Source organism: Desmodus rotundus, chromosome 8, assembly GCF_022682495.2.
Source record: "Desmodus rotundus isolate HL8 chromosome 8, HLdesRot8A.1, whole genome shotgun sequence".
NCBI lineage: Eukaryota > Metazoa > Chordata > Mammalia > Chiroptera > Phyllostomidae > Desmodus > Desmodus rotundus.
The window spans coordinates 96869947-96897398 of NC_071394.1; the positions used below are offsets into that span (position 1 = coordinate 96869947).

General features: G+C 36.1%; 1 protein-coding gene across 4 annotated transcripts in view; it reads left to right on the forward strand.

Annotated features, from left to right (window-relative positions):
* PPARG (peroxisome proliferator activated receptor gamma) overlaps positions 1-27452 on the forward strand; it is a 142353-nt gene that overhangs the window by 54478 nt on the left and 60423 nt on the right. The window contains exon 1 of one of the 4 annotated variants that reach the window (XM_024556411.3): positions 10549-10804. The exons of the other annotated variants lie outside the window; for them this stretch is intronic. Within the exon in view, the coding sequence (XP_024412179.1) occupies positions 10723-10804 (82 nt within the window). The 5' untranslated portion in view covers positions 10549-10722. Of the gene's footprint in view, positions 1-10548; positions 10805-27452 lie in introns of those variants that run through there. 4 annotated transcript variants of the gene reach the window in all.

The following is a 27452-nucleotide window of genomic DNA, read 5'->3' on the forward strand; positions in this document are numbered from 1 at the left end:
CAAACAAAATAAAGACAGGCTCATAGGTAGAGAACAGACTGGCAGCTGTCAGAGGGAAAGGTGGTTGCAGGCTGAGTGAAAACGGTGAAGGGATTAAGCAGAAAACAAACTCATGGGCACAGACAATGGTATGGTGATTACCAGAGTGAAAGGGAGCGGGAGGGAGGTAGAAGAGGGTAAGGAGGACAAATGGTGATGGAAGAAGACTTGACTTGGGATAGTGAATACACAATACAATTTGCAGATGATGTATTATGGAATTGTACACCTGAAACTTATATAATTTTATTAATCAATGCCACCCCAATAAATTCAATTAAAAAGTAAAAAATAAAAATAAAACAAGTAGTTCATGGAAAAATATGTTTAACTTCAATTAATAAATCCTTAGATATAATACGCAGTTTATAGGAAACAGGGATAGAAGAGCAAGCTAAATGATACCACAAGAAAACAACCAAGCAAATCCAGAGGGCAAGACATTCTACATGATAACTGGCCTAATCTCTTTAATTAGTCAGTGGCCTTAAAATTAAGGGAGGCTGGGGGTATGGAATGATGGCTGTGCTAGATTTAAAAAGACTTAAGGGATATATATACAGGGGTCTGGCACAAATAATGCCCCTTTTTTTTAAATTACAAAGTCATAAGCATGTAATTCTATGACATAATGATATCACACTCAAGCACACCATATGACATTTTAGGTGAAATATTCAAATTAAAACTATAAATTATTACACCCGTATTATTACCCTACCAACCACACTCAAGCAGGTCTTACATCTGCCGGGCCCTGTATAACCAAATGCATCTCATCATCCTGGATTAGAGTCAGGTTTGGAACAAACCAGCTGCAAAGAACATTTTGGGTTGACTAGGGAAATTTAAATATGGACTAGGTATTGTTTGAAATGCAAATTTACAAAAATGCAAAGATGGAAATTATTGACTTTTTAAAAAAAATCAGGTTACCCACCAGTAAGTACCATTATTTCCTTTTTATTAAACAATCCAAATACTGTATGAATATGCATGTATGTGTATATATTATGTATATACTTATGATCATACATATGCCCAGAAAAAGATCTAGTTAGATAAAAACTGAGTTCAATGTTAATAATCTCTGAGTATAGAAATATAATGATTTTATTTTTACCAGTCTATATCTTTTTAATTTTCAAAAATGAACATGGATTGGTTCTGTAATAACAAAAGGTTATTTAAAAAATTTTTTTTTAAAACCTTTTCATATAGAAAAGTAGCAGTGTGTTCTGTCCATTAAGGAAAATAAAAATGTTTTCTTTGAGGATAAGAGGTACAAACACTAGGAAAAACTTTAGTGTCTTTCAAAAATCATCTGGTAATGGTTTTTGCTGTAAAGCTTTGTCTATTTGTCTTTAGGAAATATGGTATAAAGAGTCAGTCAGACCCACATTTGAATTCCAGCTCTGTCACTTACAAGCATTTTTAGTTTGGGCATATCACTTTATCCTTCAAAACCTTGTTTTGACATCTAAAAGAGTAGTTGTGAGAATTTAAGATGATTTAAGTAAATCAGTGCCTGAAACAGAGTAGGGTCTCAAAATTATAATATGAATTCTTGTCAACAAAATTTATATCTCACATGACATTTAATCAAAGTAATAATAATAATGCCATCAACTAATACCTGTATTGCTGTTAAGTATGTTTCATGAACATAAATGCTTCATGAAGAAATAGTATACAAGTAGAGCATGAAATCTTCAAAGCAAGTCTGAATTTTAAAAGTTCATAGTTGTTAGCAGAAGTAGACCCATCTTACTCATAATAACAATTAGAGATTTGATACGAAATAAAGTATAACTTCATGGCCAAAAAGCATTACCAGGTTCCACATTGAAGCCCTACTCAATATATGCTTTTATTTATTTATTTTTGCTTTGCTTTGAATCACTTTTCAGTGTCATTGTGAATTTCAGATGAGATAAAACACTGTACTGCTCTAAAGTACTTTTCAAAAATTAGTGTATTATTACCTCAGTGTAAATTTTCACATAGCAATTTTATTATTTGCATAAGAGCAAGGAACCATGTCAATAGAAAAGAATTCCAGAATATCAGGATGACTCATGAAGAATCTATGAATGAGGCAAAAGGACAGTTGTTAGCAAAATGAGTTCCTAAATTGGTTGTTCAGATATTACCAAATTTTAAATACTAAGTTGTTATTGAGCACTCTCTCTGTAGAAAGCACTGTCTCTAAATTCTGTGATGAACTCTGGCATTCTCATGGGTGATTCATCCACATTAAGTGAATCATATAGTACAAATACTTTCATGCTGAGACTTCTAAGATGATTGTTGGCATTAAGAATAACTGATCAGAACAATGTATTTGAACATTTTGTTGCATCATTTTAATGAGATAAAGCACAGTTTGGAGCTTTGGACTGGAAGTCAATAAACCTGATTTCTAGCTCAATGTCTACTACTAATTATCTTGGTAATACCTTGAACAAACAATTTAATTTCTCTGGAACCTATTTCCTTATATGAAAAAAATAAGAATCTGAATGTGTTAATCTCCCTAATTAAGTTTTGTGAGTCTGTGATCTCAATCACAAAACCAGTAAATTGTTTATTTTACCTAAACTAAACCTGCATGTAATTTTGTGGCTCTAAGCTTGCTTTAGGATCTTTGCAAATTCCTAGTGTGGTTCACCAGTGATGGGACATGTTACCTAGGGAATCTCCATATAACTGATCTTGAAAACTTAATTGATATCTGAACAATGAAGAAGATACATGTTTTAGAGGTTTAGGATTTCCCACAACATAAATATGGGTCAGTTGATAATATAGCTCATGGTATTTTATTAAGCTAGAAACCAAATTACTGGTGAATTTCAGATGTTGCATGCAAAGACAAGTTAACATAGTTTAGGTGGGACGTCTTTGGTTCAAAAGTATGGTAATTGGAAAAGTGTTTGGTTGATCCCTAGAAAGTGGTTAGACAGGTTAGGCTCTTTTTCAGGTATTAGAAGCCAGTTACCTTTTAAAAGGGAGAGGGAGGATTGTTTTAAGTTGGTTTTTCTTTTTGAGACTTTTAATTTACAGTTGGTTTTTTCCCCCCCCAGATAAAAGTGCCTTTCATTCTGTCACCCAATTAGCAGCTGAGTATGAAAAGGAAATAGTAACCCAAGATTAGAAAATGAATAAGAATATAATATGCAGAAGTTCCATTATACTCTAAATGAACTAGTTATAGGCATACTATTAATTATCCCAACATCAGAACCCAAAAGAACCTCAAGGATTATTCATTTTGCAGAAAGCCTTCTTCTCATCCTGAAGATGAGAAATGTGAATCCAAAGAGTTGACACAACAAGTCTGTGGCTGAACCCAGATAGGAACCTAAAACCTAGACTTTCTGGCTCCATTGTCAGTGTGCTTTTCCATATATTACACTGCTTCAGCATCTAGAAGACCTTTTAAAAATCAATTATACATTCAGAAGACTTTTTTAAACATCAATTATATATCTACTTGAGCTATTGGTTACAAGTTAACATCATTTCATTGAGATTTCTCTAAATCAAAAGGGTATATTAGTTTAAAATATTAATCTTGTATAGGCAACATGTTACTTTTTGAAATTCTGAACCAAATGACAGTCTTTGAATAAAGAAGGTTGGATTTTGCCTTTTGAAAGAAAATGGCATGTATTCAAAGGAGGCCTTCCTTTATCTCTTCCTAAGCGAATGCCAGGCTTGCTGTGATGGTCATGATGGAATTTACATCTAGCATACAGGATTATTATTTCTTCTGAAAGGCATGTGTCCCATTGGAACATCATTTCTTCCATGTTGTGTCTCCTGTGACTATGAGGATAGCCTGAATGGATGCAGCCACAACTAAAAGATGAGGTTCTGAGCCAACTTTAATTGCTCTAGGAAAAAGCAACAGTTCTGGGTGAGGGGAGAAGTGAGCTTTAGACAGTCATTCTGGTTGTTAGCAATTACCTGGCTTTCTGTAGAATACCATCAGGAAATTTATGTCTTGTTGGAACAAGAAGAAAATTGATGCTGTTGTCAGTTCATTAGGTTTCTAAACTCCTCCTCGAATGATACATGTGAGACATGTGGCAAGCAACTGTTCTTTCATCATTCTCATCACCAACAAAAACAGTAAACATGTTTTATGCCAACTAGGGACACTGTTCTAGTCTCTGGGGATACAAAGAGGTATTAGATTTTGTTCTCTCAAGGAGCTCCTCACCTTTTAGGAGCTAGCTTAAGTGTTCTTAGCACCTATAACATGAAATGCAACTTTTAAAATGAGGTTATAGCAAAAGAAAAGAATACTATACACACTATCCTATACCAATACAAACATAGCTCATTTAACATAAACAAAAAAGAAAGCAATTTTAAAAGTCTAAATTTAATCTAGAGAATGAAATTCAAATTTAATCTATAGCCAGAGAAAGCAAGATTTCAAGAGTAATGTAACAGAAAAAAAATGTTTAATATTCTGTTTTTTGAGACTTTGATGAAAATCATTCTAAATACTGAATAATACTTTTAAAACTTTATGCAGGCATATTAAACAATAAAAGATTTTTAAAATAAAAACTGTACAGATATAATACTATGATTTTAACAACTATAGATTTTTAGATCTCCTCTTTTTGTTATGACTTATTGGTAGCTGTTATTAGTCTAGTTCAGCGATTTTCAATTGGTGTGCTGCAAGAGGCACACTGGTGCACCGTGAATTTTTAAAATATGCAATACCTGACTATTTAGTCAGGGTACTGACCTCTTTTCCCTTAGGTTGTTAAATATAAAAATGACAACAGCTAACACAACAATAGCTGTACAGTGTGAATGAATCAAAATTATACCTATTTTTTATGTCAGAACAACAAAAAATAATTTTTCTGGTGTGCTGCAGAATTTCAGTAATTATTTTATGTGTCCCATGAGATGAAGAAGATTGGAAATCGCTGGTCTAGTTGCCTTTTACTAAAGGTACTAAAATTCCGGTAGTTATTTGGCCAAATAATATTCACATTCTTTTGGCTAAAGACAGGTTCTATAAAGTAATATGAAAGATACCTTCTCAATATGGGGACTTCCAGTCAAGATGGAGGTGTAGGTAGACACGCTTCACCTCCTCATGCAACCACAGAGAGTATTACAATTAAACCTCAAAACAAATAACACCCAGAACTATCAGAAAATCGAACTGCAAGGATATAAAGAAGCCACATTCATCTAAATGGGTGGGAGGGGCAGAGATGCCGAGCTGGGCAGAGAGGAGAGAAGATACTGCATGGTACAGAGAGGCAGCAGCAGTATAGGTGATTCCACATTCACATGTGGTGGATAAAAATCAGGAGGGACACCTTGGGAGCAAGAGATCCCAGCCCCAGGCCAGACAACACAGCCCAGAGTTCCAGCACCAGAAGATACGGTAAATCCCCATAAATTCTAGTTGTAAAAACTAGTAGGGGTTGGGGCAGTGAAAGAAACTGCTGGATTTTCAGGAGACTGTGTTTAAAGGGCCTACAGAGTCTTAGAACATTCACAAACCCACTCTGGGATTCAGCGCCAGAGCAACAGCTGGGAGGGTGCCAGTTGCATACAGGGAATGGGTGAAGTGACTGGAAATGGGGCAATTGCCGGGCAAACCTCCAGAAGCCAGGCAGTGGCACTGTTCCATCTCCAAACCCTCCCCCCCACACAGAGCCACAAAGTGGTGAAGTGGGTTGCCCCTCCCTGGTGATTACCTAAGGTTCCACCCCACACAATTTACAGGTACATTTTCTACAATAGACCATGCTACAAAGATAGGAAGTCAAAGCAGATCTGCCTAATACACAGAAACAAACACAGGGAGGCTGCCAAATTGAGGAGACAAAGAAATATGGCCCAAATGAAAGAACAGAACAAAACCCCAGAAAAAGAACTAAACAAAACAGAGATCAAGCTATGAGATGCAGAGTTTTGAACTCTGCATCTTGGATGTAGAGCATCTTGATATCAGGTTGCTCAAAGAATTCATTGAGTACGGCAACAACGTAAAGGAAGAAGTGAAAGTTACACTAAGTGAAATAAAGAAAAATGTACAGAGAACTAACAGTGAAGGGGAGGAAGCCAGGATTCACATCAACAATTTGGAACATAAGGAAGAAATAAGCATTCAACCAGAACAGCAAGAAGAAACAAGAATTAAAAAAAACAACAATAGTATAAGAAGCCCCTGAGACATCTCCAAACATACCAACATCCAAATCATAGGGATACCAGAAGAAGAGGAAGAGCAAAAAACTGAAAACTTATTTGAAAAAATAATGAAAGAAAACTTCCCTAATTTGGTGAAGGAAATAAACATCAAGTCCAGGAAGCACAGAGAGCCCCAATAAGATGGACGCAAAGAGGACCACACCAAGACACATCATAATTAAAATGCCAAAGATTAAAGGTAAGGAGAGAATCTTAAAAGCAGCAACAGAAAAACACAGAGTTACCTACAAAGGAGTTCTATAAGACTATTAGCTGTCTTTTCAAAAGGAACTTTGCAGTCTAGAAGGGACTGGCAAGAAGTATTCAAAGTGATGAAGGACCCACAACCTAGATTATTCTATCCAGCAAAGCTATCATTTAGAATGAAAGGGCAGATAAAGTGCTTCCAAGATAAGGTAAAACTAAAGGAGTTCATCATCACCAAGCCCTTATTATATGAATTGTTAAAGGGACTTATTTAAGAAAAAGAAGATCAAAACTATTGTCAACAAATTCACAACTATCAACAACTGAATAAAAAAACACTAAGCAAACAAGCAGAACAGGCATAGAATCATAGGTATGGAAATCATTTAGAGGGTTTTCAGCAGGGAGGGCATAGGGGAAGAATGGGGGGAAAGGTACAGGGATTAAGAAGCATACTTGGTAAGTGCAGAATAGACAGTGGGATGTTAAGAATAGTATAGGAAATGGGGAAGCCAAAGAACTTATATGCACAATCCATGGACATGAACTAAGGGGGAAAGGAATGCTGGAGAGAAGGGGGTTACGGGGCTGAGGGGGGCAAAGGGGGAAAAATTGGGACAACTGTAATAATCAATAAAAAATATATATTTTTAAAAGAGTAGCCTTAAGTACCATACTGTCCATTATTTTCCAAGGTCATAAACTGTGATAGAGTTAAATAAACTTTTCATCTTCCTCATATAATCATTCCTACTTTGCCCCATTTTTTTTCTTTTGATAAGTTGTGTGTTATACCCACAACCACATCCATACCATTGTCTCCATAGTCCAAAGGGAAATGACTTTCTTCTCAACCTCTAAATTGCCCAAAGACCTATATCCCTCCATAGAAGAAGTTGAGTTTGTTTTTTGTGGGTAGTGCATAAGGAAGGTGATCTTATACCACTCCTCACTCTGTAAAATTACCAAAAACTATCATTTAAGAGTTTTCCATAGAGTGAAAAACAATAGACTTCTATATAGAGGTACCTTTCAGATGCAAAGTGCCAATAACCAATTGATATACAAAGCATTTAGACACCGTCTAAAGCTCCAGGACGTAACATTACAATGCAATTTACTAGCATGCTCTTTTATGGATCTTATTATAATCTTTGAGATTTTGATACAATAAAAAGTAGGACACTGAGGAACCTTAAGGCCTTGAAGACAGAGATAGTCACAAGCATGTCAAAACTCTCAAGTTTTCTGATGATCATATATTGTCCATTGATAGTAACAACTTTAAGCAAAAATATTATGTCTGATATCAATGCATGCTAATTGACCTTCAGTTAAGTAAGTTAAAAGATCACTCTTTTTAGGTATATTTGGACAATTTTGATTAATAAAGTTAAATGTGAACTCATTGAGGATAGGAACCTTGGCTCATTAATGTATTTATCTCCTATGACTAGAATAATACCCAGTACTCAGCAGGTGTGTGGTGAATATTTGAGGAATGGATAGATGCATAGCTGTAAAATAAAATATGATTTTTTAGTACCTAAGAACTAAATAGATGCATAGTTAGATTCAAATGAGATAGGCTTAATTTATTTTATCCATTTTAATATTCATGTGAGCAAATTATTTATGTAACCTAGTGCCATAGTGTGATAGCACAAAATATTATGACTAACATATGATTAAACAATTCACGTTGTATAAGTATTTTTAGTAACTTCAAGGATGCTTCTTATATTGTTTACTTTATATATGCTATCAAAAGTTTAAACATTTATTGTGCCTGCTATGTGCCAGGCTCTATATTTATCAAAATTATAATTTTTGTTTATTGATTGTTTTTGAACTACACAAGATAAGAACACACTTTGTTCATCAGGCCAACATCTAGCTCAATGCCTGCCAATATATTGTGATATATTATCAATAAATACTTGTTGAACAAATAAATGTATGAAATGCAATGAATAGGACCAGTTTTTAACAAAACTAGGATCTTCAAATAGAATTCTGCGGCATGAATGAGCTACATTATAACTGAACAAATGCGGGAGTAAGAGGAAGAAATGCAGTGAGAGAGTCCCCAAACACCCCACCCCTACTCCCAATATTCATAGCTATTGAAAAATGAGTAATGCAGTTATTCATTGATATTCACTTGAGTTAACATATTTTTTCCTTAAACTCACCTGATACTCTATCCCATGGCACCTGGTTTATTAAAAGAGGTGATTTAGACACTTCCAAGAGTAGAAGTTGATGAAGACCAATAGTTGAGTAGCCTGAAAATTAGAGGCCTAAAAATCAAGATTCTAGTTGCAGCCCTGTCATTACCTCTCTGTTTAATCCGGACAATTTACTTGTCATTTGGGGGCCTAATTTTCTCATCTTATTAACAGAGTGTTTGACTCTAAAGAGTTCCTCTCACTCTAAAATGGTATATTTCTGCCAATTATTATAATCTGGCATAATATTAGGAACACTTTAATAAATATGCAATGTTTTTAAAGTTGGAGAGACTTTGGAATCTGAGAACAGGAATGAGGTGATGATCTGGAACTAGGTGAGATACTGCCAATAGAATTAAGACACATCTTGGGACATTGAGTAGAGAGATCTGTAGGCAGAATGGGGCTTAAATTTTTGTTCTGTTTTATTAACAGAAAGGAAAGTGAGTTTGACTTTAATCATTTACAGTATTTTGATCTATCATAAAGACAACCAAGAATCTTAGATTTAATTACATCTTTAAGTATTATGTCATTGTGTCTGTAATATAAGTAAATTTCCCAGCACTGAGAGGGAAGGAGAAACTCCTTCACTGAGAAGTCAAATTGAACATAGTTCTACACAGCCATACAACTTATTCTTTGCTATAATTACCTCAGTCATTTGGATATTTAAATTGATTTACCTAATAAGGCTTTTGGGCTTAAAATAGTGATGTAATTGCCCAACTGTCCATTTTATTCTGTGCTAATTGAGATCCACTAAGCATTTTCCCATCAAGCTGTTACTCTGTGACTGATGGGGAAACTTTTGCTAGTCCCCTTGCAAGACAACTACTTATTCAATGGAGATTACTCAGATATATATTTATTCCACTTGGGGAATATTCAGATAAATGTAATTCAGAGTAATATTGCCATCTGATATATTGCCCTATGTGGGGCATCTTTTTAAATCCACAAGTCACTGCAATTCTGTCAGGCCACTTATGTGACAAGAGGAGATGAGCTCCCACATTGAGTTGTGGCACAGCTAGTGTTTCTCCTTGCCAAAAAGGGCAAAGGCCTTGAGCAAGAAGCCAGCTTTTTCCTGATTACAAAACTGACCACATTCCTTGCCAACCTATCAGTGTAAGTCTGTTTGCTTTTTTCTGGTAATGCATTATTCTTCTCAGAGAGAACGCCACTTTTTTCATTATGATATGGCATTTGTCATTTAAACATCAACTGATGCAACATTGCTGCACTGCTGTTGATGGACAAACTTAATAATCATGTTTTTTAAAAGAAAACCCTGATATAAAAAAGTCTAAACCTATCAGCCCCTACCTTCATTCTCTCAACTGTTTAATTTTATAGAATTTGGATAGCAGTTAGCATCATTTTGGGCTTTGTGAAGCAGTAGAATAAATTCCTTAGCATATAACATTTCAGTAGAATGCTGATAGCAAATTTAAAAATATGAATACATGTTTGAATTCAAAATTTTCTTCAGATAATATGATTAGAGATTCGACCAGGGGCGGGTAGCAAGAAAAAAAAAAACTTTGTCCAAATAAGTTTATATGGTGTTTCATAACCCAGAGATTTAAAGTTTTCCATTTAAGAAGCAACTGAATATTGAACAATCTTTTTGCTTTGATAGTTTTAAATACTGTACAGATCGCACCCCTCATAAGACGCTAAACATGTGGGCCATTGGCGAGACAGTGTGGCAATATTTTCCTTGTAATGTACCAAGTCTTGCCAAAGCAGTGAACAAAATTATGACACAACATTTTGTCACAGCTGGCTCTGTAACAGAAGAGTGCCAGCCAACTCAGGCCTGGTTCTTTGTGTGTTTATTCCCACCTCTCCCAAATATTTGGAAACTGATGTCTTGACTCATTGGTGTGTTCACAAGTTCTATTACCACAAGTCTTTTTCTTTTAACGGATTGGTCTTTTCCAAGAAATAGACAAAATATCAGTGTGAATTATAGCAATTCCTATTCCATGCTGTTATGGGTGAAACTCTGGGAGATTCTCTTATTGACCCAGAAAGTGATTCCTTCGCTGATACACTGTCTACAAGCACTTCACAAGGTAAAGTTCATTCCAGATGTGGCTATTGGGGTACTTCGGGTATTTATAGAAAGTTAAAATTGCTCTTGTAGTTTGTTTTCTAAATTATATTTGTTATAGTACTGTTATGTGTGTAGTCCAGTATTTTAATGCTTAGTTTACTGCTATCGGGTTTATTTATAAGCATATTCAGAACTTTAAAAAGAAACCTAAACTAATTCATATTTTATCTCTGTGCATGACTCCCATTTCTTTAAGCATTAAAGGTAGATTTATATAAAGACCTATTTATTTTTATTTCCTGGATTTATATATGTTTGACAAAATTACTTAAGTCTTTTTAGAATACCTGAAGAGTCACTTTTTATCCTTTTAGTCTTATATGTTAGCTATCTCTCACAGCAGTTTTTATTCCTCCTGCCACATTTTTATTTCCCTTAAAGCCCTCTCAGCATGTTTTTGTTCCACTTTAATATCTAGATATTTGTGTGTACATTTTAATCTCTACCAAAGAATTGCAAGCTTCCAGAGTGTAGGACCAAGTTAAGTACTTCTTTATATTTCTTAGGATACCTAGCATAGTGCCTAATGCATTGCAGAGTAGTGGGGACCTTGGAGAATGTCTATTCTTAGCATCTCATTTACACACAAAGAAAATGAGGTACCTAAATACCTATTGCACACTAAACAAATGACTAATTATTACTTTTTCTCATACATAGGTATGATTCAAACAGATATCTGATTTTCAACATTTCTTTCTTTGCTGTTGCAAAATGTCAGTTTTTTCTCTTTTTTTTAATGCCTTTTTATTTTAATTTTTTTCAATTACAGTTGACATTATATTAGTTTTGGGTATACAACATTAGAGTTCTTCCTTTCTACAGCTCCTTCTACTGGACTTTCTTATTTCTTAGCACAGCTTTTTTATGTTTTGTACTGTTTTGTATTTCTATATTTCTATTTTATTTTTTCTTCTCCTTGATGCTTAAAACAGATTAAGTGGTGTGATTCATATTTTACAATAATAGTGCTAAAACATTAAAATTAAGTAACTTAATTCTTGAAATGATGGCTTTACATTTTAACATTTTAATTTTTCTGGAAGCCTGAAGTTTAAACGCACTGAAGGCAATTTTTACAGGAACTACTATAAAGGACACATGGACAAAACCAAGGGGGAGGGAGGAAGCAAGGGACAGAGGTGGGTTTGGCAGGGGTGGGGGGACAGTGGGAAGAAAATGCAGACAAAACTGTAATTGAACAACAATAAAGTAACTTAAAAAAATGAAAACTCTTGTTTTAAAACAATTAACTTAAAATATTCCCTGAAATTCTATTTCATTTTATTATGATGATTTGACTCAATGTATATTTCTATCATCTGAGCCTCTTGAAAAGGAATTTAATTTCATTATATGATATAAAAGTCTGTTCTTTTTTTCTGCAAGCCATAAAAATTATGGTTGTCTTTCTCCAGTTATTGATTTAGCTGGCATCAAGACAGAATGTTCCAGCAATAGTGTGAAATAGTTGTTGTGTCAAAATTTGATAGTTGTGTCCGTTTGCAAAGAATATGTTCACAGGGCAGTGCGACAAAGTTTGGGTTAACTGGGGCACAAGTACTGTTATAGTAAGGGAGAGTTGTGTGATTCAAGTTAGTTTTCATTCTGTACTAATCTGTTTATTTTTGTCCCTTGAAATTACCCTGGATTTAATTTTTTTGAGTTTCAAATCCCCTCAAATTAGGAAGAAATACTTTTCTTACTAATTAACATGGTACAGAACGGAATTATTACCAATTAAGAAATTATATGTTGTACCAATAATTTAACTCTTATATGGCCTCTGATTATTTTTTATTCATAAGTGTTGTTTTTCTGTTAAAAATATGAGGTTCTAAAGGTCAAAGATCTGTGGTTAACCTCTATTGTACTTCATAAATATTCACGAAATACTTACTCTACCTTTGCCAAAACAGACAAACTTGAAAATAAATTGGGAATATCATCATCATTAGCTATTTGAGTCCAACAGAGATGAAACACTGTAGAGATTAGGTAATTGGCCTAGATACAATATGGGTGCTCCTTCTTCCTCATCATAGGCAAGGTAGAATTGGGGGTTGCTGCAAGTAGCTGGGTGCCGCTATTGAATAAAAAGTGGCTCATTGAGTGTGAATGATCCAGATGTTCAGCTATATTGGTCGTATTCATAAGACTAAAAACTCTATGTAGCCACTATGCCCAAAGCGGGCTTTTCCACTCTTTTCTGGGGTCCGTGATCATTGTGACCCACTTTATCTTATTATAGCCCTTTCTGTCTTCATCATGAGCTTCTCAAGCAACCTCAAGTAACCCCGTGCTGGCCCTGAAATCATTTCCACTAGTAAAAATTGGCAAGATTGAAGGGAAGCTTCCACAAATTCAAGCTGAATATGCCTCCTGCTTTCAGTGCCAGACTTAGTCCTGTGTGAATTCTCTAATTTTAAGTTGTTGCACCAGAGCATTGAAAGATGATGACACACTTGTCCTTTGGAGCTGATTGAGCAATGGAAATATGCCTTAGAGACGTGACAAATGCTGCAATAGATGATTCTTGAAACAAGAGTCTCTCCTGAGATAGGAATAAGTGATTGATTACCCGTCATTTTTATTGAGGGATACTTAAACTACGTCCATGTGACTCCAGGCAACTGTATATTTGAAACCATTTAGGTAATTGACCAAAGTTTTTACCTTTCCAAAAGTTTGAAGGGACCAATGTAGTATCAGAGGATGTAACCACCAATCTTGTCTTGGCCACATACTTGCTCTGTGAGTTTGATCAAGTCACTTATCTTCTCTGCCCTCTGTTTCTGCATATATTAACAGAAAACACAGGATTATTGTGAGGATTAAATGACACAATATTTGTGAAAGTACATCTGAAACCCAATATAGAGTGTATTCTTTTGGCCTTGTAGTATTAGTCACTTGTGGATAGAATGGAAGACATATCATTTTCCTAAATGCCTAAATTTGAAGTATTTCAAGGATTATGGGGATGGGAGAGAACTTTAGAATTCTCTGTGCACCAAATTAGTGGCAGTTTTGAATGAGATGAAGCTTCTGCATGGCCTCCAGTGAATGTGTTAATAAGGAAATGATCAAACTTAGAGAAAGCATCTTTATGTCTGGTTGTTTTAAATGGAAAATCACCTCCCACTTTCATTAACATTTGTCTATGAAAAGGTTGAATTTCCAAAAGTTGAAATTATTTTTGGACCTAATTGAGTGTGATGATTACATGTTTTCTTCTCAGAGACATTGAAAAACTGTCTTAGATTATAATGTTTTCTATATGCTGAAAATTAAGGTTATTGACATAGCTCTGAACTTCATAATCTAACATGCCATAATAATTCAGGGCCTTTTTAAAGAATTTCACTATTGTCACCCTGGCTGATATGGCTCAGTGGATTGAGCATTGGCTGACTATGAACCAAAAGATTGATGGGGAGAAAAGGCAGACAACTGTAACTGAATAACAATAAAAATAAAAAATAAAAAAGATTGCCAGTTTGGTTCCCAGTCAGGGCACATGCCTGGGTTGCAGACCAGGTCCCCAGCTGGGTGCATGAAAAAGGCAACCAGTTGATGATTCTCTCACATGTCGATGTTTCTGTCCTTTTCTTTCTCCCTTTCTCCCCTCTGTCTAAAAATAAATAAATAAAATAAAATAATAAAAATTAAAAAAATACTTTTACTATTGTCCATATTAATTTTTTCCTTTTGCATGACTAATTTTATCATTTATTTCTGATTTAACTGTTCAAATCTCTTTTCTGATAACCAGGACTTAGTAGATTTGGTAGATTTCTAGACTTTGAGAATCTCCTTACTATGTTCTCAAAAACTGTTATTTCTCTTGTACTTCCTTCAAATTATGAATTATAGGAATCACTCAAAACAAATGTCATTTATATTAGATGCTTACAAGAAAAAACAGCATTTTTTAAAAATTTATTTTCCCCTAGATTTCTAAGGAATACAACTCATCTGTCTTGAAAGCTCTGACAGCAATTATCCATTTAAACTGTTGAGGTATAAAACATGAGTCATTAAATGAAAAACAATTTTTATACTTCTGAAAGAAGTCATCATAGATTACTATGTTTGTCAGCATTCTCACTTACAATTTGAATAAGATCACCTTGAAGAAATTATAAAATCATTATAGCTCTTTGTAAGGTACGTATTCTTTGCATCAGAGGAAATCTGAGCAAAGCAAATTTCTTCATGGAATTAGATCAACAACACTGACACAAAGTTTCTACTATTTTAGGTTCCTTTGGATACCCTTAAATTAGGCAGTAGAAGGTTATTCAGCACATGCCTCCCGTGCATCTGCTAATGTTGAGTATTTGTGAAAATATGTGCTAAGAATGAATCAGACTTATCTGAATGGAACTAAGTTTCTATACAACTCTACCAGCTTACCCTTTTTTGTAGACACAGTTTTGCACCTGTAACAACTTAGAGACAAAGGAATTGCACAGGTATCTGGTAGCAACTGCAACCTAACTCTTACAACCTTGGAATTAAAATCATGTGGCTGTTTGAGTACACAGTTTTTTAGACCCGTGTTATTTTTATTTAAATAAGAGATTGGCAACACAAGATTGAAGTTCCCACAGTGGTGAATGGTTTGCATTATAAAATAAATTTAAAGCAGTCAACTGTCAGTTACCTACATGTGAATTATCCCTCATTACCTTATGCCAGGATTTCTGTACAGTTTTTTAGCTGACCTTCTAAATGAGAAACTCAGCCAATCCAATCTGCCAGATAAATGGTCCTAAAAACCAGTCTTTATTACCAGTCTTCTTATAATATAGTGAACATCGTGAAGTCTAAACACTTTTGCCTGGCTTCCAAAGCTCTTTATAATCTGGTTCCACTTTGTGTATCTTCCCTACAAACCCACAAGATTGGCCTCCTTACTCTAATAGGACTAATCTCATTGTCCAATGTATATGTCGTATTCACTGAGGCCACCAAAACCTATCATATCTTGGAATGCCCTTCCTAATTCTTCCACCTTTTCAAATCCTCCTTGTCCTTCAAGGTAAGGTTCAAGTAACATCTATGCCATGAAGCTTTCTCTGCATGTTACTGTTAATGTTGTCCCTTTCCTCTAAACTGAAAATATGTTCAGAATATGTCTCCTCTCCTCCCTCCACTGCCACCACCCTGATCTAGGCCACCATCCTTTGCCTGGATTGCTATCTCAGTCACTCAACAGGTTTTCTTGCCTCTGCCCTTACCTCCCAGTAGCCTAGTCTCAGCCTACCATCCAGAGGGATTATTTTAAAAAGTAAGTCAGATCTGTCACTCTGCTCAAAACCCTACATTGGCTCCTCACTTCACTTATAACAAAAGCCCAACCTGCCCCACAGCTCCCACCCCACCCAGTCAACCTCTCTGTCCCCTCTTCTATCTGCCCTTTACTCACTCTGTTCCCACCACACTGGCCTCCTTGCTGTTCCTCCAACATTCCATACATGCTCCTGCCTTAATGCTTTTGTTCCCTCTGGCATCTTAGCTGACTCAGCTCCGCCTAATCTTTGCTCAGATCATACCTTCTAGGGAGGGCTGCCTTGACCACCACCCCGCCCCAAATTATCTATCCTCCCCACTGCCCTTCCCTTCCCCTTGCCCTACACTTTCTTATTTCTAAAGTATTCATCTTCTAACATACCATATAGTTTATTTATTTATTGCATTTATTGTTTAGTGTCCACTTTATACCACTAGCATATTAACCCCATAAAGGCAGAGATCTTTGTCTTTGGTCCCCCGCTGGTATATACACCAAATGCCTAGATCATGCTCCTCCATGAATAGCAGGGCTCATTAATACTTACTACAATGAAAGAATAAAATCCTCTAACCTTTTTGGTCTGCATCACACTATTTAGCCCTTAACTAGAGACTGCCTGATACTGTTTTCTGTTTTCTATATTCCCCAAGCCAAATTACATAGTAATGAGGATAAAACCCATGTTTTATTCTCTTCTTTGTTTCACAAGTATCTAACACAGTGATTTTCAACCTTTTTCATCTCGTGGCACACATAAACTAATTACTAAAATTCTGTGGCACACCAAAAAATATGTATTTTGCCAATCTGACAAAAAGTATAGGTATAATTTTGATTTGTTCACACCAGATGGCTATTGTTTTGTTGCTTGTTGTCAATTTTTTTTATTTGACAATTCAAGGGAAAAGAGGTCAGTGCCCCTGACTAAGTAGTCAGGTATTGCATGTTTTAAAAATTCTTGTGGCACACCAGTTGAAAAGCATTGATCTAACCCATAATAGGTATCTTATGAGTTCTTGATGACTTACTAATACCAAACTGATCTGCTTTACCCTGGAAGCTCCTGAGGTCAAGCACTGGAATATATTTAACACACACAAACCAAAGTTTAGTGTACACTAAATACTATTCTAAAACCAATTTGTGAACAGTGCTAAGAGGAGTAACTTATTTGACTATGCAATATACAACATACACAGTACTTAGAACAATACCCGATATGTAATATGTCCAACAAATGTTAATTTTGTCTTCTGGCCCTTAAAATGGAAGTTACCACTTTGACATAATACAGATTTTCATTATTTGTGCTATCAGAAGTTTTCTATTACCATGGTTAATTAAGTCAGACTAATTGCTTATCCTCCTATAATCTTTTCCTTAGCATTTTTCCAAACATTTGGGTAGTACCTGATAGTTACATATTATCAATCATAGTTCCAGAAGAAATGATATGTTTAATTTCTTATTTTAGCAAAGAGCCAGTGGCAAAACTTAATAACAGGAGTTCTAATATTCTAATAGGTGTTCCATACATGTGAACACAATGACTCCCCTTCCTTCTTTTACTTAAGTCACTTTTTTGGAAAAAATAAAATATTTATTCTTAGGTTTTTGTTTCGCATTAGCAATCAAATATTTTTAATGTAAGATTATTGGATGTTATTTTACTGTTGTTTTATACTTTACATAAAACCCTGTCTTTATTTTAGTTTTTTAAATTGTAGACCTGTTATATAGATGTCTAGGCAAGTTTGCTTAGTTGATTAAACTATGATGCTAATAAGAACTGAAAGCGTAAGCTTGACCTAAGTGTGGCCAGAATTGCATAGAAATCTTTGCCATTGATATAGCCACATCTCTAGCCAATTACAAGATATGAACAATCGACCCAGTAGAAATCAATTCAACTTGCAAGTGTATGTCCTATATAAAATCTAATCATCATTCATATTATATTTATTTAGTTATTACCTCTTAAGCAAACTCACATAATAAAAGGAGCATGCTGAATGATAGAGACAAGTATCTTTTCCTTACATCTTTATCAGTAATCAAATCCTAAACATCCCACTTGGTCCCTCATAATTCAAAAGCCATCTCTACCATGAAGTTATTCCCAATTATTTCAGAACACGTTAGTCTCTTTCCCCACCCCCCCCCATTTGTAGAGCACTTATTGTTTCTATTACTAGTTTGATCTCTATACTTCCTTTGGTTATTAAACACCTTTCACCTTGGTAACTTATAAAGATCAAGAACTACATTATAGTGTATTTTTTGTGAGGTCTGAAAAATACCTTGAAAATACTATTAGGTAATTGGTTATCTTGATTTGAGATGGTTATAATTTTATATTACTGAGTGAGCATATTCTGAGATTAAGATATTAAGAAATGAAAATGCCAAAGAAAAGTGAAACAAGGAAAGCTTACAGGAAAGAGAAATACCATTATAAAATATAATGATAATTGTTCTAAGAAGCAAAGTTTATAAAATATACGGTTGATACAAAGAAGAGTTAAATAATTAGCATAAAATTGGTAGCTTGGATTTACCTACTATTTCATTTAAATGGAATGTCTCAAAAAAGACTAACTCACTGATCCAAATATATTAACCTCCCAAATACAAGTCTGCTAATGTAGGCAATAGCATTTGCAAAAAGATTTCCTGCATTATTAAAAACAACACACGGTATTTGTAAACAGAATAGGTCTTACATATAAGTCAAACATATCTAAAGCAAAAACATAACTTTTCATACTCACTCTTTAGGATAAAATCTGTATCCTTTGAAATTTTACCTGCCCTGTATACATTGATTTGAGGACCTTGGTTGAGTGTATATTTAGCCTTTGTTGTATAAGGAAGTAAGTTAGAAAAATAGGTAGTTTATTAATACTAATGTTAATACTGTTTTATAACATCTGAAGAGGAAAATTCTTAAATGAATGCCCTAGAAATTCTATAACAATCCTTTTAACACAAGTTGATGACTTTTTATTGGCTTCTCTGGTTGGTCTGCATGCTTTCTTCTACAGACCCCCACTCCTAGAACACTTATGGAATGTCTCCTAGTTAACCTTTAAAAGATATTTTTTTATCCTCACCTGAGGATATGCTTATTGACTTTATAGAGGGGGGAAAGGAGGGAGAAAGAGAGGGAAAGATACATTGATGTGAGAGAGAAACATTGATTGGTCGCCCCTCACAGGTACCCCAATTAGGGCTGAACCCACTACGCAGGTATGTTCCCTGACCAGGACTCAAACCTGTGACCCTTTGGTCTACATGACAATGCTCCAACCAAGTGAGCTACACTGACCAGGGCTCTATTTAACCTTTTTATTAAAGTACGTTATAATGCATAGAGAAAAGCACATAAACCATTTTTACAAATGAACATACCTGTGTAATTTGCACTCAGATAAAGAAACAGAACATCAGTACTCCAGAAGACCTCTGACTATTCTAATTCCTAACCCATAGATTAGTTTTACCTATTTTTGAGTTTTATGTGAATAGAATCATACATTGTTTATACTTTTGTGCTTGCATTCTTTTGCTCAGCATTTGTTTGTTGGATTAATCACATTATTGAGTATAACTGTACTTCATTCTCATTACTGTATAGTATTTTATTGTGTGAATTTATCTATCCAACTGTTGATGAGCATTCAGATGGATTCCGGAATTGCAAATATTACCACTAAGAACATTCTTGTATAGGTCTTCCAGTATATAAGTGTACACATTCCTGTTACATATTTACTTGGGCCATAGGGTGTGTTCAGTTTTAAGAGATATTACCAGACACCTTAGAGCATGGCCATACCAACTACCACTTCCACCAGCACTGTCTGAATATTCCAGTTGCCATGGCATTTCCCATCTTTCTTTTTCCTTTTCTTTTGGTGTGAAAATGGTGATTTTTTTCCTATGTTTATTTTTTCAATATTCCATACTAAGGTTATAGTCCTTTAATTTATTTTTTCAATTGCAGTTGACATTCAGTGTTATTTTATGTCATTTTCAGGTGTACAGCATAATGGTTAGATAATAATTTACAAACTGATCCCCCATTCACAGTTATCACAGTATTATTGCCTATATTCCTTATGCTCTACTTTACATCCCTGTGACTGTGTAGTAACTACTAATTTGTGCTTTTGAATCCTTTCAACCTTTTTTATCCAGCCCCTCAACCCTTCTCCAATCTAGAAACCCTCAGTTTGTTCTCTGTATCTAATATTCTGTTTCTTTTGTTCATTCCTTTACTTTCTTCTTTAGATTCCATAAATAAGTGAAATCATGTGGTATTGGTCTTTCTTGGTCTGACTTATTTTATTTAGCATAATACCCTTTAGGTCCATTCATGTTGTCACAGATGGTAAGATCTCATTCTTTTTTATGGCTGACTGATATCCCATTGCATAGCTGTACCACATCTTTATCCACTCATCTATTGATCTGCACGTGGGTTTCTTCCATATCATAGCCTGCAATGAACATGGGGTGCATATATCTCATTGAATTAGTGTTTGGGGTTTCTTCAAATATATACTCAGAAGTGGAATTGCTGGGTCATAAGGCAGTTCTATATTTAATTTTTTTGTGGAACCTCCCTACTGTTTTTCACAATAGCTGCACCAATTTGCAGTCCCACCAACAAAGCATGAGGGTTTCCATTTTGTCAATATTTGTTGTTTGTTGATTTATTGATGATAGCCATTCTGATAGCTGTGATGTGATATCTCATTGTGGTTTTAATTTGTGAATGTTTCTCTAATGGTTAGTGATGTTCAGTATCTTTTCATACTTCTATTGACCATCTGTATAAACTCTTTGGAGAAATGTCTATTCAGGTCTTCTGCCCATTTTTGATTGGATTTTTTTTTTAGTTATATGACATAAATTTTGGATATTTGCCCCTTATTGGATATATCATTGGCGAATATCTTCTCCCATTCAATAAGATGTCTTTTCATTTTGATGATGGTTTTCTTTGCTGTGCAAAACCTTTTTAGTTTGATGTAGTCCCCTTTGTTTATTTGTTTGTTTCCCTTGCCCAAGCAGATATATCAGAAAAAAATACTAATAAGAGCATGTCAGACAGTTTACTGCCTATGTTTCTTCTAGGAATTTTATGGTCTCAAGTTTTACCATTAAGTCTTTAATCCATTTTGAGTTTGTTCTTGTGTATGTAAGAAGGTGATCTAGGAGAACCGGATGGCAGCGTAGGTAGACACACTGCGCCTCCTCGCACAACCAGAACTGACAGAAAATCGAACGGCAAGGAAGTCCGACACCAAGAAGATAAAAAAGAAACATACATCCAGACCAGTAGGAGGGGCAGAGACGGGCACCGGGGCGGAGAGGACTCACATGGCCATGGCGGGACTGAGACTGGCGGAATGTGGGACCAATGGGGCAGGCAGTCTGACCACTAGCAGACCCTGTGACCCCGCATTCGCGCACAGATAAACCGAGAGGGCTGGACACAGAATGGCAGAGAACAGGGCAGGCAGAGCGGCGGGTAGCACCCCACGGTCCCACATTCGCACATAGATAAACCGGGAAGAACGGCGGGGAGCGAAGCAGACCGCACAACCCAGGGCTCCAGCGCGGGGAAATAAAGCCTCAAACCTCTGATTGAAAATGCCCGTGGGGGTTGGGGCAGCAGCAGGAGAGACTCCCAGCCTCACAGGAGAGGTCGTTGGAGACACCCACAGGGGCCTAGAATGTGCACAAGCCCACCCACTCGGGAATCAGCACCAGAGGGGCCCAGTTTGATTGTGGGTAGCCGAGGGAGTGGCTGAAATCCGGTGGAGAGTGGAGCGGGCACCATTGCTCCCTCTCGGCCCCTCCCCCATGTACAGCGTCACAGTGCAGTGACCAGCGTTACCCCACCCCAGTGAACACCTAAGGCTCCGCCCCTTTAAGTAACAGCCGCGCCAAGACAAAAAAAAAAAAAATGGCTCAAATGACAGAACACTTCAAAGCTCCAGAAAAAATACAACTAAGCAACGAAGAGATAGCCAACCTATCAGATGCACAGTTCAAAACACTGGTAATCAGGAAGCTCACAGAATTGGTTGAATTTGGTCGAAAACTAGATGAAAAAATGAAGGCTATGCCAAGAGAAACAAAGGAAAATGTACAGGGAACCAATAGTGATGTGAAGGAAACTGGGACTCAAATCAACAGTGTGGACCAGAAGGAAGAAAGAAACATCCAACCAGAAAAGAATGAAGAAACAAGAATTCGGAAAAATGAGGAGAGGCTTAGGAACCTCCAGGACATCTTGAAACGTTCCAACATCCGAATTCTAGGGGTGCCAGAAGGAGAAGAGGAAGAACAAAAAATTGAAAACTTATTTGAACAAATAATGAAGGAGAACTTCCCCAGTCTGGCAAAGGAAATAGACTTCCAGGAAGTCCAGGAAGCTCAGAGAGTCCCAAAGAAGCTGGACCCAAGGAGGAACACACCAAGGCACATCATAATTACATTACCCAAGATTAAGCAGAAGGAGAGAATCTTAGAAGCAGCAAGAGAAAAGGACACAGTTACCTACAAAGAGGTTCCCATAAGACTGTCAGCTGATTTCTCAAAAGAGACCTTATAGGCAAGAAGGGACTGGCAAGAAGTATTCCAAGTCATGAAAGGCAAGGGCCTACATCCAAGATTACTGTATCCAGCAAAGCTATCATTTAGAATGGAAGGGAAGATAAAGTGTTTCTCAGATAAGGTCAAGTTAAAGGAGTCCATCATCACTAAGGCATTACTATATGAAATGTTAAAGGGACTTATCTAAGAAAAAGAAGATAAAAAATATGGACAGTAAAAATGACAGCAAACTCACAGTTATTAACAACCACACCTAAACCTAAAACAAAAGAAAACTAAGCAAACAACTAGAACAGAAACAGAACCACAGAAATGGAGATCACATGGAGGGTTATCAATAGGGGATTGGGAGGGGGAGGGGGGGAAAGGTACAGAGAATAAATAGCATAAATGATAGGTGGAAAATAGACAGGGGGAGGGTAAGAATAGTGTAGGAAATGTAGAAGCCAAAGAACTTACAAGTATGACCCATGGACATGAACTATAGGGGGGGAATGTGGGAGGGAGGGAGTGGGCAGGATGGAGTTGAGTGAAGGGGCGGAAATGGGACAACTGTAATAGCATAATCAATAAATATATCAAAAAAAAGAGAAGGTGATCTAGTTTCTTTCCTTTTTTTTTTTTTTTTTTAGGATGCAACTGTTTGATTTTCCCAACACCGTTTATTGAATGGACCATTTATGTTCTTGTCCAGTTTGTCATACATTAATTGACCATGTAGGCATGGGTTTATTCCTGGGCACCTTATTCTGTTCCATTGACATATGTGTCCGTGTTTATACCAGTACTGTGCTGTTTTAATTACTATAGCTTTGTAATATAGTTTGATAGCCAGGTGGCAGCATACCTCCAACTTTGTTCTTCTTTCTCAAGGTTGCTATGGCTTATCCAAGGTCTTTATCTATCTATCTATTTATTTAGACTTAATCTTTATTGTTTTGGTTTTTTTTCCCCAAAACCCTTGCTTTTCAATGGTCCTTTCTGGCCTGAAAAGTTTCTGTTGAGAAATCAGCTGACAATCTTATGGGAGCTCCTTTGTATGTAACTAACTGTTTTTCTCTTGATGTTTTTAAGATTCTCTTTTTGTCTCTAACCTGTGCCATTTTAATTATGATGTGTCTTGGTGTGAGCCTCTTTGGGTTCATCTTGTTTCAGACTGTCTGTGTTTCCTGGACTTGTGTGTCTTTTTACTTCACCTGGCTAGGGAAGTTTTCAGTTATTATTTCTTCAAATAGGTTCTCAATCCCTTGCTCTATTCTCCTTCTGGTATACCCCTATGATGTGGATGTTGCTACACTTAATATTGTGCCAAAGGTTGCTTAAACTATCCTCATTTAATTTTTTTTCTTTTTGCTATTCCAATTAGGTATTTTCTGCGACCTTGTCTTCCAAATTGCTGATTCAGTCCTCTGCTTCATCTAATCCTCTGTTGATTCCTTCTAGTGTATTCTTCATTTCAGATATTATAATATTCATTTCTGACTGGTTCTTTCTGTGCTCTTTTTATGCTTGCTATCTCTTTGTTGAAGTTCTCACTAAGTGCCCTGAGCATTCTTATAACCACTATTATGAACTTTGTATCTGGTAGTTTGCTTGCCTCCATTTCATTTCATTCTTTTTCTGGAAATTTCTCTTGTTTCTTCATTTGGGACATGTTTCTTTCTCTCCTACATTTTGGCTGCCTCTTTATGTGTTTGTTTCTACATATTAGGTAGATCTTCTATGTCTTCAGTCTTGGCAGGGTAGCTTTATGTAATAGGTGTCCTCTGGGGCCCAGTGGCACAGTCTCCCTGGTCACCTGAGCTGGGTGCTCCAGGAGTGTCTCTTGTGTGGGTTGTGTGTGTCCTCCTGTTGTTGTTGAACACTGATTTCAGTTGGCATGTCAGTGGGTGGGAATGACCCTCAGGCTAACCAGCTGTGTGTATTGGCATGACCTCAGTGTACAACCTGCTGTGTGGGGGCTGACCCCATGAGGTGGGATTTGCCCTGGCAGAGTCTGGCACCTGCTGAGACTACCCTTTGGGAGTGCCATTTGTGGAGCTGACCAGTTTCTCCCTGTATGTCTGTGGCATCCTCTGAGCTTGATCAGAGTTCTTCCAGAGTTTTTAAAGAAAGACTGTAACATGGGTCTAGGCTGGCTGCTGCCAGAAAGAGCCTCAGTGATACATGAATTGGGTGGGACAGGGTCTCAAGGAGTCATCAGGATGGAGCTACTAGAGTTCACCAGGCTATGTAGATTCAGATTTGGCTATGTTGGGGAAGGGCTCAACACAGGGACAATGGCAGCCTTCCCTCCAGCCCTCTCCCTAAAGCCACAAAACTCAATTTCTTCCTGTAAGTCTCTGGCAACCCCCTAGTCACTGTCTTTTCACCCGAGCCCAAGCTGAGTGCCTGTGAGGGTTTGTGTGTGGTCTTTTTAAAGGGTTGCCTGGATTTATAGCGGCCTTCTGTCTTGGACGGACAGAATCCATGCTGAATTTTCACAGCCAAATGTTATGTGGACCCCTCTTCCTGGCACTGGTTTTTCTGGGCCAGGGAGCCTAGCATGGGGCTGACACCATTTGCTCCTCAGGGGTACCTCTGTATCTGAGATATCCCTCTAAATTCTCAACCACCACAGGTGGATGTGGGGACAGACCATTTCGCATCTCCGCCCCTCCTACCAGTCTCAACATGGCTTCTTTATATCCTTAGTCATAGGACATTTGTTCAGCAAGTCTTCAGATGGTTATGCATGTTGATTGTTCAATAATTTAGTTGTAATTTTGATGTGGCCATTGGCAGGAGGTGAGTACAGCATACATCTACTTCACCATCTTGACCAGAATGCTTCTTCATTTTAGCCATTTATTTGGCCACATTTCATTTAGCCACCACATTGCATAGAAATCTTTGCCACTTACAAAAAATCTCTTTGCCATCAATACAACAATATCTCTAGCCAATTATAAGATACAAACAGCTGTGTATGGTGGTATATTATAATTTTTATTTTTCTTTCTCTGATAACTAAAAAAATCAAACACCTTTTAAAATATTTGTTGCACATTTTGTCTACCCTTTTTTTTGTGAAGTGTCATTTCAAGTCTTTTGCCCATTTTATATGTGGAATGAGTTCTAAAGCATACTTTGTCAGCTGCATGAAATGAAGATATTCTCTTCCACTCTGTGTGGGTCTTCATGAACTTTATAATGAGTTTTTAATCTTAATATAGTCCAGTATGTCTGATTTTTCTTTTATGATCAGTACTTCTTATATCTTGTTGAAAAAAATCTTTGCCTACTCCAAGGTTCATGAAGTGTTTTCCTACTTTTTGTTTTAAAAGCTCTTTTATTTTATATTTCAAATTTAGATCTGCAGTCCACATGGAGTTGATTTTTGAGTATGGTGTAAGGTAGAGGTTGACTTATTTTTTTTCATATGTATATCCAATTGACCTGCTCCCTTTATTAACAAGATCATCTTTTTTTCAGTAGGCTGAAGTAGCATTTTGGTTATAAACCAGGTGCCCATATACATGTGTGATTGATTCTGGACTTGCTATTTTATTGCATTAGTCTATTTTTTCTCTTTGCACAAACTAATATATTGTCTTAATTACTATAGGTTTATAATTGGGGTTAATCTCTGGTAGTAGAGTCCTCCAGGATTGTTTTTCTCTTTAAGATTGCCTGGGCTATTCTTGGTCTTTTGAATTTCCATAGAAATTTTAGATTCAGCATGTCAATTTCCACAAAAATACTTGGATTTTGATTAGAGTTTTTCTGAATCTATAGAGAAATATGGAAAGAATTGACAGCATCCTGTATTGAGTCTTTCAGTCTCTGAACATGGTATATTTAGATATTCTTTTTTTTTTTCAATAATACCAGATACTATGCACATATTGCTAGATTTTTTCCCCTAGGTATTTGATGTTTTGATGTTATTGTAAAAATATTTTTAAATGTCATTTTTGATTTGTTGCTGGCTTATAGCAATACAGTTGATTTTTAAATATTGACCTTATATCCAGCAACTTTGCTAAATTCTCTTATTAATTGTGATGTCTTTTCTTCCCTGTTGCATTATATAGGAATTCTAGGACAGTGTTATTCCTGACCTTAAGAAGAAAGCTTTCGATATTTTACCATCATATATGATGGCTACTTTAGGTATTTTGTTTGTTTTTGTTTTTTATAGATATTCTTTTTCAGATTAATGAAGTTCCCTTTCCTTTCCAGTTAAGAGGTTTTTTTAAAAAATCATGAGTGTTGAATTATATTAAATGCTTTCACATAGAATATTTTTGATAATGCTATAGTAGCTCAGGAGGACGATCTAAAATATAAGAATGTTTACTCTAGATATTTAATATCACATGGTACTATGTTTAGATAATACATAGTATCACTAGTTAAAATCTGAAAATCAGCCAATAACCACTGATTTGGCTACATCTGTTTTGACACTTTCATTCTCAGTGTTTATTTAGCTTAAGACCATTGTCTTCTCATTAAGAGTGCTTGGCACAGTAAATTGAAAACAAAAGAAGCAGCAGAAGCATAATGTATAATGTGTCACATCACTTTGCCAGACTAAACAACTCTAAGTAAGATAGTGCCTTTCCCTTCTGTGATAATTTCAAGCTATTAGAGGTGCTTCAGTAGTAAAGCATCATTCAAAACCACCCAC